At 36.5% G+C, this 15,735-nt stretch overlaps 1 protein-coding gene across 1 annotated transcript in view; it reads right to left on the bottom strand.

Annotated features, from left to right (window-relative positions):
- UGGT2 (UDP-glucose glycoprotein glucosyltransferase 2) overlaps window positions 1-15,735 on the bottom strand; it is a 164,843-nt gene that overhangs the window by 24,069 nt on the left and 125,039 nt on the right. The window contains exons 30-32 of the mRNA XM_089899419.1: window positions 8,334-8,418; window positions 3,057-3,139; window positions 524-643 (exon numbers count right to left, since the gene is read on the bottom strand). Coding sequence (XP_089755545.1) covers window positions 524-643; window positions 3,057-3,139; window positions 8,334-8,418 — 288 coding nt within the window. The remainder of the gene's footprint in view (window positions 1-523; window positions 644-3,056; window positions 3,140-8,333; window positions 8,419-15,735) is intronic.

Here is a 15,735-nt window from a genome sequence, read left to right as displayed (position 1 = left end):
CTTTGTAGTTTATAAATATTGCTTTCCTTCTCTCAGACTCCTCCCCCTTTTTATAAAACATGGTATTTCTTCACCAGGAAAGGAAAATTTACTATATATTCTTTTTTTTCCTCACACATCTTACTACAAAATATGTCCATTTTCTAACCTTAAAGAATAACAATATTTCAAATCAAACACATGGAATTTCACTGTATTTAGAAAATATACTTCCCTCATAATTTTAGGTAAAAAATAAAATAAAAAAGGCAAGGTGCAAAAGCACTATGTACTTTGTTACTATTTGGGAAAAGGGAGTTACAAAAAGCAAAAATACATATTTGGGCTTGTCTATACATATATTTGGCAGGCTATGAAAATAATAACATTGGTTTCCTGTGGGAAAGGGAACTGGGTATCAAGGAAACAGAGGTGGGAGACTTTTCTTTTTCCACTGTAATTTATTTTTTTAAACTTTAAAAATTCTTTTTGGACCATGTAAATGTATTACTTTTCAAAACATTAAATAAAAAAATATACCTACCTTAAAAAGCGTTCATATAAATGGCCAGAAGCAACTGAAAAAATGTTTAGAACGTCTGTTTCCTTATTGTCTTCTTTTTTATGCAGGCTCCTTGTGAAACTTTGAATGAAAAAGAAGTGACTGTCATTTTCTTAATACACATCTGCAAACTTTACATACCTAAATAAAATATTAAATTTGATAATAAAAATAGAAAGCCTTTTCAAACTGAATGGTTATTACACTGTAAACAAGTACTTATCCTAAAAATTATGAATTATTTAAACATGTGACAGTGTAACCTGAAGTTTTATGATTTTTTAAAATTGGACAACATAGAATGCAATTCTATTTTCTCTAGGTTAATGAGATAATTCCTTTGAATCTTTGTGAGTTACAAAAGTTGTTTTAAGAGCAGAGGATGAACTGTGGCATTCTACGGCTATATGCAACATACTGAGGCTTTAGGAAGGCCAATCGTGAGCGAAGAAACAGAATGTGCAAGTGTTAACAGTGGCACACCAGAGCTTCCGTCTGTGCTAACAGGGGAGGCCCCTGAGTGCTGTGGCTGTGCCTTCCCAGGACAAGATGCTATAAGAGGCGCCCGCGGCTTAGAGCTCCTCTGGCCAGGGACAGCCTCCCCACAGGCTGCGGGGACCTCTGTGCCTTGGGCGTGTCTCCAGGAGGGGTAAGACAGCACTGGGGAGCCACGTCCGTTCACGATGTGGTTTACATCGCCACAGCTTCATCTGGGCGCAGCTGTCACTGTCACCCCTTTCTGGACCCAGACCAGCCTTTGATATGCCCCACCTCATATATAAAAGTGACTGAATGTTATTTGGGGTATTCATAGTGTATCGTTTCTTCTTTTTCCTATTGACAATTTTTATTTAATTAGAAATCTCATTTTTATACGCACAGATATTTAAAATGACTGATTTTAGAAAACTAAACAATTCACAATTGACATGGAATATATTTTGCCAAATAAGAATTGTTATGGCAGATGTATTCTTGCAATGTTTTCTCATTGTAATCCCCCAAATAAGAAAAATACACAGTTGATTCAGGGAGGAAAAAAAAAAAAATCACTTGAAGTTAGGATTAAAACTAAGATAAAAAAGTGAAAACACTGTAACATACGCTTATGCATCTGGAGGAGTTACCATCCCCCAAACTTACCTTCTCTCTTTCTAACAAAGCAGCATTTTGTTTTGGTATCCTCGCTGTGTAATAAGTGGCTAAGCCATAGTCTAACAGTTATCTTTACTCCTTCTTGTCTCTACCTTTGGTTTTAATGGAAGCTCATGAACAGATACTCTTTAAAATGCCCAGATCCTGTTACATTATCCCCTGTCAAACGAACCTGCTCTGAAGTCCTCTCAAAGTAGTGAGTTCGAGCCTTTCTTGGTCAGTAACCAGTTCAATGCACATACTGGGACAGTAACACGATTCTTCCTATCAAACAAGGAGTCAGCTATAGAAAAAGAGGCCTAAACTGGGCAAAATCCAAAATGACGGGAGTGCGTCTGCATAGGTTGCCGAAGCTATTTGGCCTGAAGCTTCTATTTCTTATCTTTGATAAAAATGATCAGTAGTTCTCTAACATAATTCAAATTAAATTCAAATCTCTAAAATGGACTTTCAGAGTTGTCTACAATGTGGATCTGCAGCAGCCCACTTCTGTGTTTGCCCACCTAACGCCCTTTACATTTCTAGCCACAGTAACTTGGTACTGTGGGCAGGTGGGTGGGTGAGTAGCTATTCCTCCTCTAATTTCATTCTACGAGGTTTAGGCAGGATGGGCCTTCTTGCTGGCTCTAGAGGTAGCCACACGACCCAAGCTTAGTCAATAAGTCACAGGGATCAGTTCAGTCTGGTATACAAGGCAACAGCTGGGCCAATGAGTCAGGCTTGGAACTTGTGCTGGTAACTATCTGGAAAGAGGCAATTTCTTCCCACGGGAGATAGATGGCAAGCTCTTTCTTGTAAAAGTTTGTCTGAAAATGAAGGAAGCACAGATAATAGAACTAGGTGTTGGAGAAAGAGTTTCTGGACTACATCACCTGAATGCCCAAAGTCAGTTCTACTCCTGGACTCTTTAGATATGTGAGCCAAAATATTCCTTTTTTGATTAACTAATATAGGTCCCAACCTAACTTAAAGATTCCCCCTTATATTCAACATCCCAGCTAACCTGGGCTACTTCCTGTTCCTTGAGAAACACACCCAATCTTTTTGACTTCACGTAACCAGGTTCCTTCACTCTGTCTCCTGTCCATCCTTTAGAACATATCTTAGCCACACACTCCTCCAGAGTCTTTTCTGAGGTTCCTCCTAACTGGATATAGACTTTCCCTTCCCTGGTTTGAACAGCCCTTTATGTTCAGTTGTCTTATAGCTCCAGTTTCCTGTCTTACGTCAGTAACATTTATGTATTTGTCTTATCCTTTCTAGAGAAGACCTGTGCTTGACTTAAATATTTACCATCTGCAGGGCTTCCACAAACTAGACTCCTGATGGGTCTATAGTTAAAATATTCATTAGTAATCACCTTTTAATGGAATCCCACACTCCTTTTTTTTCATCTTTATCAGAAAGGATATCTTCCTGAATTTTGTCTGGCTTTTTTTGTACCTAGATAGCATGGTAAAGAAAAACTTTAGAATTTTGTAGATTTAAATATTATGCTGCATGGTTAGAAATATATAGACAAGGTGACCCTTGTAAATCTAAGATAGTTGTAGTAAATGAAGCCAAGAAAGATCTTAGTATATTATAGACACAATCTGATTTCAACTATCAGTTCAGCCTCTCGTTTTTAGTGGCTGCCTCCATACAGCTAAATACTTGTATTTACTTATACAAGTATATATATATATATATACTTATACAAGTATATATATATAAATACCATGTATTTATAAGTATAAAAGCTTATACTTGTATTTACTGAATTGTCAACCGTGGATGTTATCTACTGTATATCTGATTCATAGAGTTTAGGCATTATTCATTCTTTGTAACAAAAGATGAACAGCTTCCTTATATCACCCTTCCCTTCCCCTCTGTCTGGAGGTTTTGATAATACTATGTCATTAGTTCTTCTACTGAGTACTTTTGTAACTTTAAATAATGCTTAAATCTGTATTTTTTATTCCAACAAATTCAAGTTTCTCTTGCATGGCCTGTTATAAGGACACTAATATCTCTACCTTTTCCCTCTGCCTCCCAACTTACATTAGCTAAAACTTTACTTTAGCATTGTAAGTATGGATAACATTTACATTTAGCTTGGTAAACGTAACTGTGTCTTTTGCACTATGCCATGTTTATTCTACAACTTGAAAATCAGTAAAAAGTGCTTATTGTGACACTGTAAATGCAACGCACTGAAGAGCTGAAAGGCTACTACAGTTACATTTCCTCCACACAGTTATGACGATGTGACCACCATGCCCTCCTAGGACACTCCTGCTGCTTCCCATGGATTCTGTTTTCTCACATTTCACCAATACAGAAGTGTATTTTTCTTGGAATTTTATTGTATTTATTTTTTCTTGTGGTGAGATATACTTCTTCTTTACCATATACCTAATATTTTCCAGTTTATTATTCTTGTTACTTAACTGTCTGGAATTCCTGTCTTCTTGAAGACATTTTTCTTGGGGCTTAACAATTAACTGCGTCTTTTGAGCTTTCTTTGCATTGGTTTTCACATTGATTTCACCATTTCTTACAATACCTATTTTCCTCTTTCTTCTGCTTCATCTTCATCGTGCTGGCAAACACCTTCAAGAAGGGGTGTGAAAGATAATTTTTCTAAATCTTCACCCTTCAGAGAATATTTGCCTGAAGAATCCTAGATTCATAGTAATTTTCCTCAAAACACTGAAATCTTTGTTTTGTTGTCTTGAAAATGAAACATCTGATGCTAGTGTGTCGTTCTATTGCAGTGACCTGCCTCTTCTCCTTGGTAGTTTTTAGGATCTCGTGTGGGCCATTTTTCACTCATTTGTGGACCCCTTGACATGGATGCGTTTATATTTCTCTATCTGTGGGATACTTTCCTTCCTCCATTTTCTGTTCTTCCTTCCTGGAATTCCTATTAGTGGGCTATGGAGTTCATGGGCTGAACCTTTATCTTGCTTATCTTTTCTCCTCCCTTTTTCCTGTCCTTTTGTGTAATTTTGAGAGATGGAAGGTGAGCAGACAAAACTGTTACTAAAAAACAACCGAAGCACCTAGGTGAGGTTAGGCTGTAGAACGTTTGCTTCAGGTAAGGCATGATTATCACCCTCAAAGATTTGGTGGTTTTGGTGAAAGAATCAGACCTCCTCTATACCAGAGACCAACAGGTAAAATTAGAGCCAATACAGAGAGTGAAAAAAAAACCAGCTCAAGAAAAAGAAAATAATTTTTCAATGATCAAAATTCCTCAAAGATAAGACATCCCCAGTCTCCCAGCAGAAATAATATTTTTCTCTCCTGTTTGTAGGGCTAGGATAAAACTAGCTGGAACGCTGGTCCTAAAAGGCTTGGGATGAGTTAGTAACTTAAGCACCTGGTCTGAGGTTGAGGGGTTTTTCATCTGGAAGGACACAGTATAAGTTTCTCTTCCTGAGAAAGGAAGCCAAAGCCAGTAGAGGAAAAACAGTATCAAAGATGAGTATAAACATGTATAACTGATCACAGGAAAAAGAGCAGAGGTGATAATAAACAGGTTATGATGTGGGATGCAAGGTCAATTTTGATGATTTGCTGGTTTAGAATCTCTGCAGTATGTAAGGCTTGAGTTCTGGTAGCCTACCATTATTAGATCACAGAGATTCTGGCAAAATGGGTGTTTTCTAGTTATCTTTGCATATTAATTTCTACTGCATTGTAGATGGAGAACATACTCTGTATGAGTTCATTCTTCTGAAATCTGTTGAAACTTGCTTTTCAACTGAACGTAAAGCTAATTTTTATTAATGTCTGTGTCTGAAAGATTGTTCATTTGGTGTTATTGGCTATTGTGTTCTATATACATCTGTTAGGTCAAGATTTATAATCACACTGCTCAAATCTCCATCTCTAATGAGTTTTTGGTCTGCCTGTTATATCAAGTACTGAGAGACGTATGTTAAAAATATCCCAGTATTATAGAGAATTGCCAGTTTCTCTTGGTAATTCTATTTCTGCCTTATATACACATATTACCTTTAATAATGTTGTCTTAATATCTCTGATATTAGTATAGCCATACAAGCTTTGTTTAGGTTAGTATTGGCCTAGTATACTTTTGCCACACTTTTATTTTAATCTTTACCCTGAAACTGTATTGTTATATATTAGGTGTTCCTTCTTGCAAACATAGAGTGGGATTTAAAAAAACATCCTGACAATCTTAGTCTTTGGACTGGAACATGTAGTCCATTTACATTTAATGTAATTGGGTTAAATTCTAACTTACTATTTTGTGCTTCTTCAATGGCGCATGTATTCTGCTTTATTTCTTGTTTCTTAGTCCATTTATATTAATTTGCTTCATTCCACTTTCCTCTTCACTATGACATTATGCCTTGTTTCTATTCTTTTAGTGGTTATCTTAGACATGTAAAGCATTCAGATTTGCCCTTAAGTCTAAAAGTAATCATAATCCTTGTCCTGGTCAATATAAGAACCTTATATGTTATTATACACACCCTTATTTATATAATGCCTTAAATGCTATTGTTATTTTTTAATTGATTTTTAAGATCCTAACACATAACTGTTGTTTTATATATTCACTGTTCACAGATTCATCCGCAGAGTTGCCATTTTCTTTTCTCTTCATTCTTTTTTCAAACTCAGATCTGCCATCTGAGATAATTCTTTTTCTGCCTGAAGTATACCATTTAGAATTTCCTTTAGTGTGAGCATGCTGGTGGCAAATCCACTTTTTTATTTGTCTGAAAATACCTTATGTTTTTTCTTGAAAAATACTTTTCAGGGTGAATTATACGAGGTTGACATTCCTTTTTTCTGTCAGTGCTTTTAGATATCATTCATTATCTTCTGGCTTCCATTATTACTGCTGAGAAACCAACTGTCAGGCTAACTATAGTTCTTTGAAGGTAATTTTTCTTTTTTCTTCTGGTTACTCTCAAGATTTCTCTTTGTCTTTTGTTTTCTGCAGTTTTATTAACAAGAGTCTAGGTGTAGATTTCCTTTTCATTATCTTGCTTGGGAATCACTCGACTTCCTGAATATGCAAATTAGTACCTTTCATCACTCATGAAAATTCTCAGCTATTATTGCTTCAAATAATACCTGTACCTCATTCTGTCTTTCGTCACCTTCTGGAACTCCATTTAAATGGATTTTATTTTTAAACACTCATAAAGTACTTCATAAAGCTAAATTATCTTATCCTTATAGTAGACCTATAAGGAGGGTTTCATCATTAACTCCTATTATGGATAAGGAAAATGAGATAGAAAGAGGTTAAGTAATCTGTCCAAGGTCACACAGCTAATGAGTGGCAGAGCCATGTTTAAATGCAATCCTGGTATCTTAGATTTCTCACTCTATTCTCTATGCCTTTTATATACTCTCTGCTGTAGTTTCCTCTTTTATAAGGTCAGTTGCGTTTGGGATACGTCTTTTGGTCTATCTTCCAACTCACTAGTTCTCTCCTGAGGCCTTGTTAAAGCCACCCACTGAATTCTTTGGTCATTGTATTGTTCAGTTTTAGAAGTTTTACTTTAAAAAAAATATCAGATATGCACTTTTTATAGTTTTTTATTCCCTGCAATTGTTTTCAAGCCAATCTTTTATTTCTTTAAACACTTTAGGCATAGTTGTTTCAGTGTCTGTGTCAATAATTCTAACATATGGAGTGTTTGTGCATCTGCTCTCTGTTATTTGCCGTTTCTGTTGGTTTTCTTTGTTTATTTGGATATAGTAGTCTTATTCCAGAGATATCTGGATGTTTCTGTCAGATGCCTGTAAAACCTTATTAATCTGGAGCCATTTTAGTGCAAATTCAAGGCTCAGGGTTCCTTTGATTTCTTAGGTGATACCAATTTGAGCTAAAAGACTGCGTGGTATACTTTACTATGGTTCATCCTTACCCTGAAGCTATAGCCAGCTTATTGCAGAGAGGGTCTTCTAATAGATTACCCACTTTATGTGGGTCTAGGGTTTTAATTTCTGTCCCCATCACCTTGCAAATTAAATCAAAATGATAGTTCAAGTGTACCAGGATGAACAAATGTTTCAGGGCAACAACAGCTTTCCTGGGATAAGAGAAGCTTCGGTGCTTGCTTACTTCACTAGGCTCTCATTTTCCCTTTAATTTTGGTTTTGTATTTCCTTATTATCATTATTGTCAGCTCCTCAGTGCTTTTAAAATTTTTTAAAAACATTTCGCCCAGCATTTTTACTGATTTTAAGTAGGTGAGTTTGTCCAAAAGAACTAAACCTGCCATCATTAAAAACTTTTCTGGTTTTTGAAATGTCACTTTTTTTTTTTTTTCCTGTTGAAAGGGGTAACTTTTCAACCTGCATTCCTGATCTCATCTCTGAAGCCTAATTTATAACATAATTTGGTTACAAATATAGTAGATACAGTAGACACATCATAACTTAAAAAAAAAATCGTTTCTTCTCTTCTATCTTCAAGCTCTCTGCTTTCCCTTCATGATTTAATCCTCTTCTTCCTTTCACTGCCAGAGTTCCAATATGAGATTTTAGGTACTAAAACTGCGAAATCAGTAGTAAAATAAAAATTAATTAACTAAGGACACAAAAAGAATTCTTAATACTAAGAACAAAGCCTGTAAAGAGCTTTGGCCTCACACACTTGTACTTCCAGTATTTTGCTTTTGAAGCTGTTTAGCACAACAACGACTTCTCCTAGGTCTGGTTGAGAGTCAGTTTCTTCATGCCTAGAAGCAGAAAAAACATGTAAATATAATCAATTTAAGAAAAGACATACAATTATGATGGTACAAATAACAGAAAAAATTCATTTTGCAATAGACATAAGTATAATATCATTTGTGTATATGTCATATCTGCTGTTTCTGTAGTCAATTAAAATATGCTGCAGGGCTTCCCTGGTGGCGCAGTGGTTGAGAGTCCGTCTGCCGATGCAGGGGACACGGGTTCGTGCCCCGGTCTGGGAGGATCCCACATGCTGCGGAGCGGCTGGGCCCGTGAGCCGTGGCCGCTAAGCCTGCGCGTCCGGAGCCTGTGCTCCGCAGCGGGAGAGGCCACAACAGTGAGAGGCCCGCGTACCGCAAAAAAAAAAGATACGCTGCAATACACTACAATTTTCAAAATTATCCAATTTTAACTTAATACAAATTAAGATCGTACAAAAATAACTCACTAAATTTGATATCACCTAGTCACTCAGAAAGCGCAGATTATAGCTTATCTTTATTACTGTATACTAAAATTATCACAAAAGTCAGATCTTTCATATATTGTAATGATAATTAAAATATGAAACATTTTCTAGACTTTAAAATAAGTTGTTTATATAGCATAATCAAAGGAAATCTACACCATACAACTACTTTTCATTATTTACTAGCCATTTTCAAATGCCAAAATTTGAAGTATATCATTAAACTTATAAGACTGAAAATGTGTCTGTCATGTCCATCTGCACCACTTGGATCTATTTTATATGACTAATTTTCAACACTGCATAAATAAATCAAACATGACAGCTTTGCTCAAAAATTTTTTGATACTATTTTCACTATGAACTGAAAAATGCTACTGTAAAAAGCATTTACCATAAAACTGAATTTTTTCAAAGAGGGAAAGCAATCAGATGTCAAATTAGTAGATACTTTGCATTCAGTCAGACATAACATATGCTTGAAAATTTTTCTAAAATAAAAACCTGGGGATTCTAGGGCTATGCCGACTAACACGTCTCTGACTCTCACTCGCAGTGCCTCGGATGAGGTGCCTGACCCGCAGCACGAGGCACAGCCCCTGCCAACATTTACCACTAGAAAAAAGAAAGTATTCCAACTTATGTAGTAGAAACGTCAAATCTCTTAAAAACTTGCAAGAGCTTCCAGTCCCAAATGTTGCTCAAGGACATCGGCAACTTCAGCCGTCGGATCCACCATCCACTGAGACCAGAACAGAGGCAGCCCAACACTGCAGTTAGGCCCGTACAAGATCTAAAGCAACTTCCTCCATCCCACATGGTAGAGGGGGTAGTGATGACGATTCTTGTTCTACTTCGGGCACTATTTTAAGCACTTTATAGATATTAACTCATGTAATCCACACACCCATCCTCTGAGGAAGGTACAATAATTATCCTAGATCCAGACTAAGCCCTAGTAGTCTGGCTCTTCACGACTGCACTGTTACACCTGTGTAAGTAACACTAAGCAACTAAAACCCACTGGATACATGAAGACAGTCAGCCGCTGAAATGAAGGGAACGAGCCAAGAAGTCAGAGGACAAGGGCTTCATTGACAAGGAGTTAATACAGGGAAAAAAAAAGGAGCACTCAAGTCATTTATATTCTCAATAAGAGACGTGAGAGAATATTTCTCAGTAAAAGCCATTTACTTCAAAATGAAAGGATTCATTACACATCAGGAAGTATTACTTTACAAAAAAGGACGCATACATATTTGTCCTGGAATTCTAACTATAAATATCATTTAATTTTTTGTAAAGGAAAAGTTAATCACACGGCCTCTCATTTCGAATCCAAAACACTGGACGGTAGAATATGATGATGAAGTCTTGTTTCAAGCATTCTGAGGAGAATTATAATCAGTACTATTATCAGGACTTAGAAGATAAGCCAAAGAAAGGCAAAAACATTTTCAGGCCTTTAAAATCAAGAGTATACCCCTAAAGTTTCTACAGAAAATATCTGTAGAAATCTGGTGCATATCGTGATATGGCAGGCAATACCCATTCCACCTTTTAGCATATACTGCAGAGCTTAGAAAGCTAAAAACTCTTTTTTGTTTGTAGATTCTTTTACAGCTATGGTTCTGGTTAATAATTAGATTCTACTAAACAGATACATGTGCATGTGATTTGGAATTTACAAGTGAGGGAGGGTCAATGCAGTGATGCCTGTTTTCTTTGGGCAAGCGACGTCATGGAGACCTAGAGGTTGTCTATGCCAGGGTTCCAGTGTGCAAACTCAGCTCTCTGGGGACTGACAGGGAGTTGACGTGTTAGTGGAGCAGCTTCATGCTTTCTCACTCTTCTGATCATGGGAGAGGTAGCAGTTCTTTCTGGCTGGTGAGTTCCTGGGCTGGTCCTGGGAGCCAGCTCTCCTGGAGAGCTAGCTCCTCCAATCCTTCCTAGTCCAATCAAGAATCCATTTCCCTGTGTTAACTCCGTCTCTGATATGGAAAGTCAGCCACCCAAACCAAAAATGAATGTGAAAGATGAAAGAAACATATAAAACCTATGATCACTAGTGAACTTGGTCAAGCTTATATTTAACTAACGGCAATGTGATGGTAAAGAACTAAACGTTTGGGGGGTGGGGTACTAAAAAGATACTAAAACGCTTCAACTGAGGCACTTGAAAGGAGGAAAGGAGTGAGATGAAGGCTGAAGAGCGTCTCTGGAGAAAGCTGTTGCCAGGCTGTGAGTGTGCACCTCTACACACCCCCTGGGGAAGTGTGGGGAGCATTATCTTCTAATCCTAAACTCAGTAAGGCAGATGCTTTAAGGGGAAAGCACTTTGCAATGTACTTTCCTGAAGTTGTGAGACACAGAGGACTGCATTTGGCTCTTGTCTGGGAAAGTTAAAATGGACCATGGACTGATATTTGAGGACTGACTTATTACCACTCTTACTGCCTTTGAGACCGGCCTGCACTCCTAGAGTTTGCTAGGCAAGTGATGTGTAAGTACTTCTCATGGATCAGAAGTAGCCAAGTAGGAGAGATTTGGTTTTGTTATCATGGGGTAGTCATGCATCCTGCCAAAACAGCAACCTGGAGATATGAGGAGACCTCAGCAGAAATACGCTGTTGGTATAGCCCAGGATGCCCAGAGACCGAGGAAGATGCTAGAGAAGCCACCTGGAATAGAGATGCACCAACTGGGACCAGGGAATCAAACGAGAGTGAGGTGCAGCAATTAGAGACCTTCTAAGAGCTCACAGAAGGGCTTCACAAAGAGTGAGCTATAACCACCGCCAGGGCCAGTGGGCAGAGCTCTGAAACCTCTCTTGCCTTCTATATAAAGCACAGGAGAAGCAGATCAGTTTCAAAGGTGTAAAATAACTACGAATTAGGTAATCTGTTTTCCTGAAGATTTCAAGTGAAAAAGACTAGCAAAATAATTTAGCATGTTGAAGGCACATATAAAAATATATATGTATATGTAAAGTATCTGCTATTCTCTGTAATTAGGAAAATCTGAGAAGCATTTGTCTGATTTTAGCAGAGCTACAAAAATTTTCTAGGGGAGAATAATTTTATTGAGTATTTTTGAATTCAAGGTAAATAATAGTCAACACAGAGTATGGGTAGATGATTTGCAGTTAAAGATTATAAAAACATGGATAGGCATAAAAAGTACATATGTGAGGATTATGCCTAATAAACAAAAAGGCAAATTTAAAAATATCAAATTATATAGTCATGGTTTTAAAATCTGAACTTAGAAACTCATGTCAATGTTACTTTAGCTTAGCTTTTCAGCATATTTCAAGAATACTTTGCTTAAATATAAATGTAATATCAATTAGAACTACATCATAAATTGGATAAATAGAATTTCCATTTTTGTCATATTTCATATTGACCTGTTTTTCATTACTGAAACTTTAATTTCAAAAAAATCAAAGAGTAGCATCATTTACGTTTTTTCCACTCTGGCTATCTAGTGACATATTAATCATATTTGGAGTTAAGTAAATTATGACTGAGAGAAATGTATGATATTATCGTTTATAAGGAACATAAACAAATTTGAAATTCCTTCCATCACCAAGAGTTGGCTAACTGTGAATGAGAAAAATCAGTTTTGCACTAATTTGTTAGTGGTACTTAATATTAAATCAGGGGCTATTTTCTCCCTAAACCATCCATTTATAGGCTGTGTATAATAACAAATAATGGTAAAGAAGATAAAATAGAACCTAATATAGTAACTGTTTTACATAATATATACTATGCATATTATAATACATATTGCATATATATTATACAACATACATATACAATATACAATAATATATGTAATTGTAAAGAAGAAAGAAAGAGTAAGTGAGGAGGAAATGGACATTTACTCAGGACGTGAGACACTAATCTCATGTAGTCCTTATCAAGACCCCACAAGACAGGTAGGATTATCCCCTCTTGTTATCTGGAAATAAAGACTTCAGAAACTTTTGCAAACTCATACAGAGTTGGTGGCAGAGAAGGAATTTGAATCACAGCTTACCTAATTGTTTGCAAAAAACAACAGTGAAACAATAGTGGCAGATTTAGAAACACAGAGTCCTTGGCAGTATAGTTTGCAAAGACCAAAGAAGATGAAGCAAATTTATCCTTTGAAACCATGATTTTTATAAGAAGAGTCAATATAAAGTCACAGTGTATTTTGCTTATTTTCTGTACCACCACAGCACTCTTTTGTAGCACTTAAAACGTTTTACTGTCATTCATTTCCTTAACTATCTTTCCTACTGGGATGAATTGTGGAAGGGTAGGAACTGTGTTTTATTCACCTGTTTATCTCCAACACTTTGCCTGCTTACCTGCCCCTTCCCCACCCCAGCTGCCCTCCATCTCCAAGCAACAAGTGATCTGACTTCCGTCACCATAATTTGTCTTAATTACCTACCGTTTTACAACTTATAAAGCTGCTATAAACATTAATGTACAAGTCTTTGTATGAACATATATGTCCTTTTATGTTGGGTAAATACCTATGAGTGAAATGCCTGGATCATATGGTAAGTGTGTATTTAAATTTTTATGGACCTGCTAAACTGTACCAAAGTGGCTGTGCTATTCTACATTCCTAATGATAGTGTATGACAGTTCCTGTTGCTCCATATTTTCATAAGCACTTGTTAGTGTCAGTCTTTTTAATGTTACACATTCTAATAGATGTGTGGCAGCATCTCACTTTGGTTTTAACGTGCATCTTCTTTGGTGAAGAGTCCGCTCAAGCTTTTTGCACATTTTTTATCAAGTTTTCTTATTGTTGAATTTTGATAGTTCTTTATATAATTCTTTGTTGAATAATACTTTGCAAATATTTTCTCCACCTGTGTCTTGTCTTTTTGTTTTCTTTTACAGTCATTATATATTCCTTTAGTGTGAATTTCACACGTTTGTGACAGAAATGATATTTAATGAAGTGCTTTCTTAGGTCCTGCTCAATACATCATAATATATGATATGTGTACTATACTAACTTTCTAAAATTTGGAAAATGCTATATTCTAAAACACATATGGCCCTAAGAGTTTTAGATGAGAGATCTGTACCTCCATCCTCTTCCTGGAATGTTCTGGCTGTCGTATGACTAGCAGTAAGTTCCTATAATTCTTCAAAACTCTCTTGAGGTATTATCTCATTTCTAATGTCAATACTGACTTCCCCCTACCCTTCACCCTATCACAGAATTAAGCATTCCCCATGCTCCCTGACTTCAGACTATACTACAAAGTTACAGTAATCAAAAGAGTATGGTACTAGCACAAAAACAGACACACAGATCAACGGAACAGAACAGAGACTCCAGAAATAAACCCACACACTTATGGTCACTTAATCTATAACAAGGGTGGCAAAAGTATACAATGAAGAAAAGACAGTCTCTTCAATAAGTGGTGCTGGGAAAACTGCACAGCTACTTGTAAAGGAATGAAGTTAGAACATTCTCTAATACCATATATAAAAATAACCTCAAAATGGATTAAAGACCTAAATGTAAGGCCAGATGTTATAAATCTCCTAGAAGAAAACAGGCAGAACATTCTTTGACATAAATTGCAGCAGTAATTTTTGGATCTGTCTGCTAAAGCAAAGGAAACAAATGCAAAAATAAACAAATGGGACCTAATTATACTTAAAAGCTTTTGAACAGCAAAGGAAACCATCAACAAAACCAAGACAACCTACTGAATGGGAGAAAACACTTGCAAATGATATGACCAATAAGGGGTTAATAATCTACATATATAAACAGCTCATACAACTCAGCATCAAATAAACAAACAACCCGATTAAAAAATGGGCAGAGGAACTAAATAGACATTTCCTAAAGAGGAAATGCAGATGGCCAACAGGCACATGAAAAGATGCTCAACGTCGCTTGTCACCAGGGAAATGCAAATCAAAACCACAACAAGATATCACCTCACACCTGTCAGAATGGCCACCATCAAAAAGAACACAAATAACAAATGTTGGCAAGGATGTGGAGAAAAAGGAACCCTCCTACACTGTTGGGGGGAAAGTAAATTGGTGCAGCCAACTGTGGAAAACAGTATGGAGGTTTCTCAGAAAACTAAAAATAGAACTACCATATGATCCAGCAATTCCAGTCCTGGCACCCCAGTGTTCACAGCAGCATTATTTATAATTGCCAAGACATGGAAGCAACCTGAGCGTCCATCGACAGACGAACGGATAAAGAAGCTGTGTTCTCTGTGTGTGTGTGTATACACACACACACACATATACTATTCAGCCTTTAAAAACAAATAAAATTTCGCCATTTGCAGGCACATGGACGGACCTGGAGAGCATTATGCTAAGTGAAGTAGCCAGAGAAAGACAAATATTGTATGATATCACTTATATGTGGCATCTAAAAAATACAATAAACTAGTGAATAATATTTAAAAAAAGCAAACTGACAAATATAGAGAGAGAACAAACTAGTGGTTACCAGTGGGGAGAGGGAAAGGGGGGCACTATAGGGATAGGGAAGAAAAGGGTTATTATGGGATTACATGAAATAGTGTGTGTGAAACTTCTGAAAATTGTAAAGCACTATAGAATTTAAAGAATCTTTCATTCAATAATAATAAAAAAAAGATTTAAAAGGAAGAATTCAGCATTCCCAGCTTTGTATGCTTAAATTATTAAGCATGTTTGTTGAATGACACTATGTTCTAGGCACTATAAGGAAAAGGGGAAAAAAGCATTGAAAAAAGGTACAATAACCTCTGCCCATATATTACCTTTGTTAAGCACACTGCTTGTTATAATCATAGGTGCCCAAT

The sequence above is a fragment of the Delphinapterus leucas genome, chromosome 18, assembly GCF_059928025.1.
Source record: "Delphinapterus leucas isolate spDelLeu-1000000601 "Yukka" chromosome 18, BTC_Dleu_Yukka2, whole genome shotgun sequence".
Classification (NCBI taxonomy): domain Eukaryota; kingdom Metazoa; phylum Chordata; class Mammalia; order Artiodactyla; family Monodontidae; genus Delphinapterus; species Delphinapterus leucas.
This window is presented reverse-complemented; position numbering and strand designations above follow the sequence as displayed.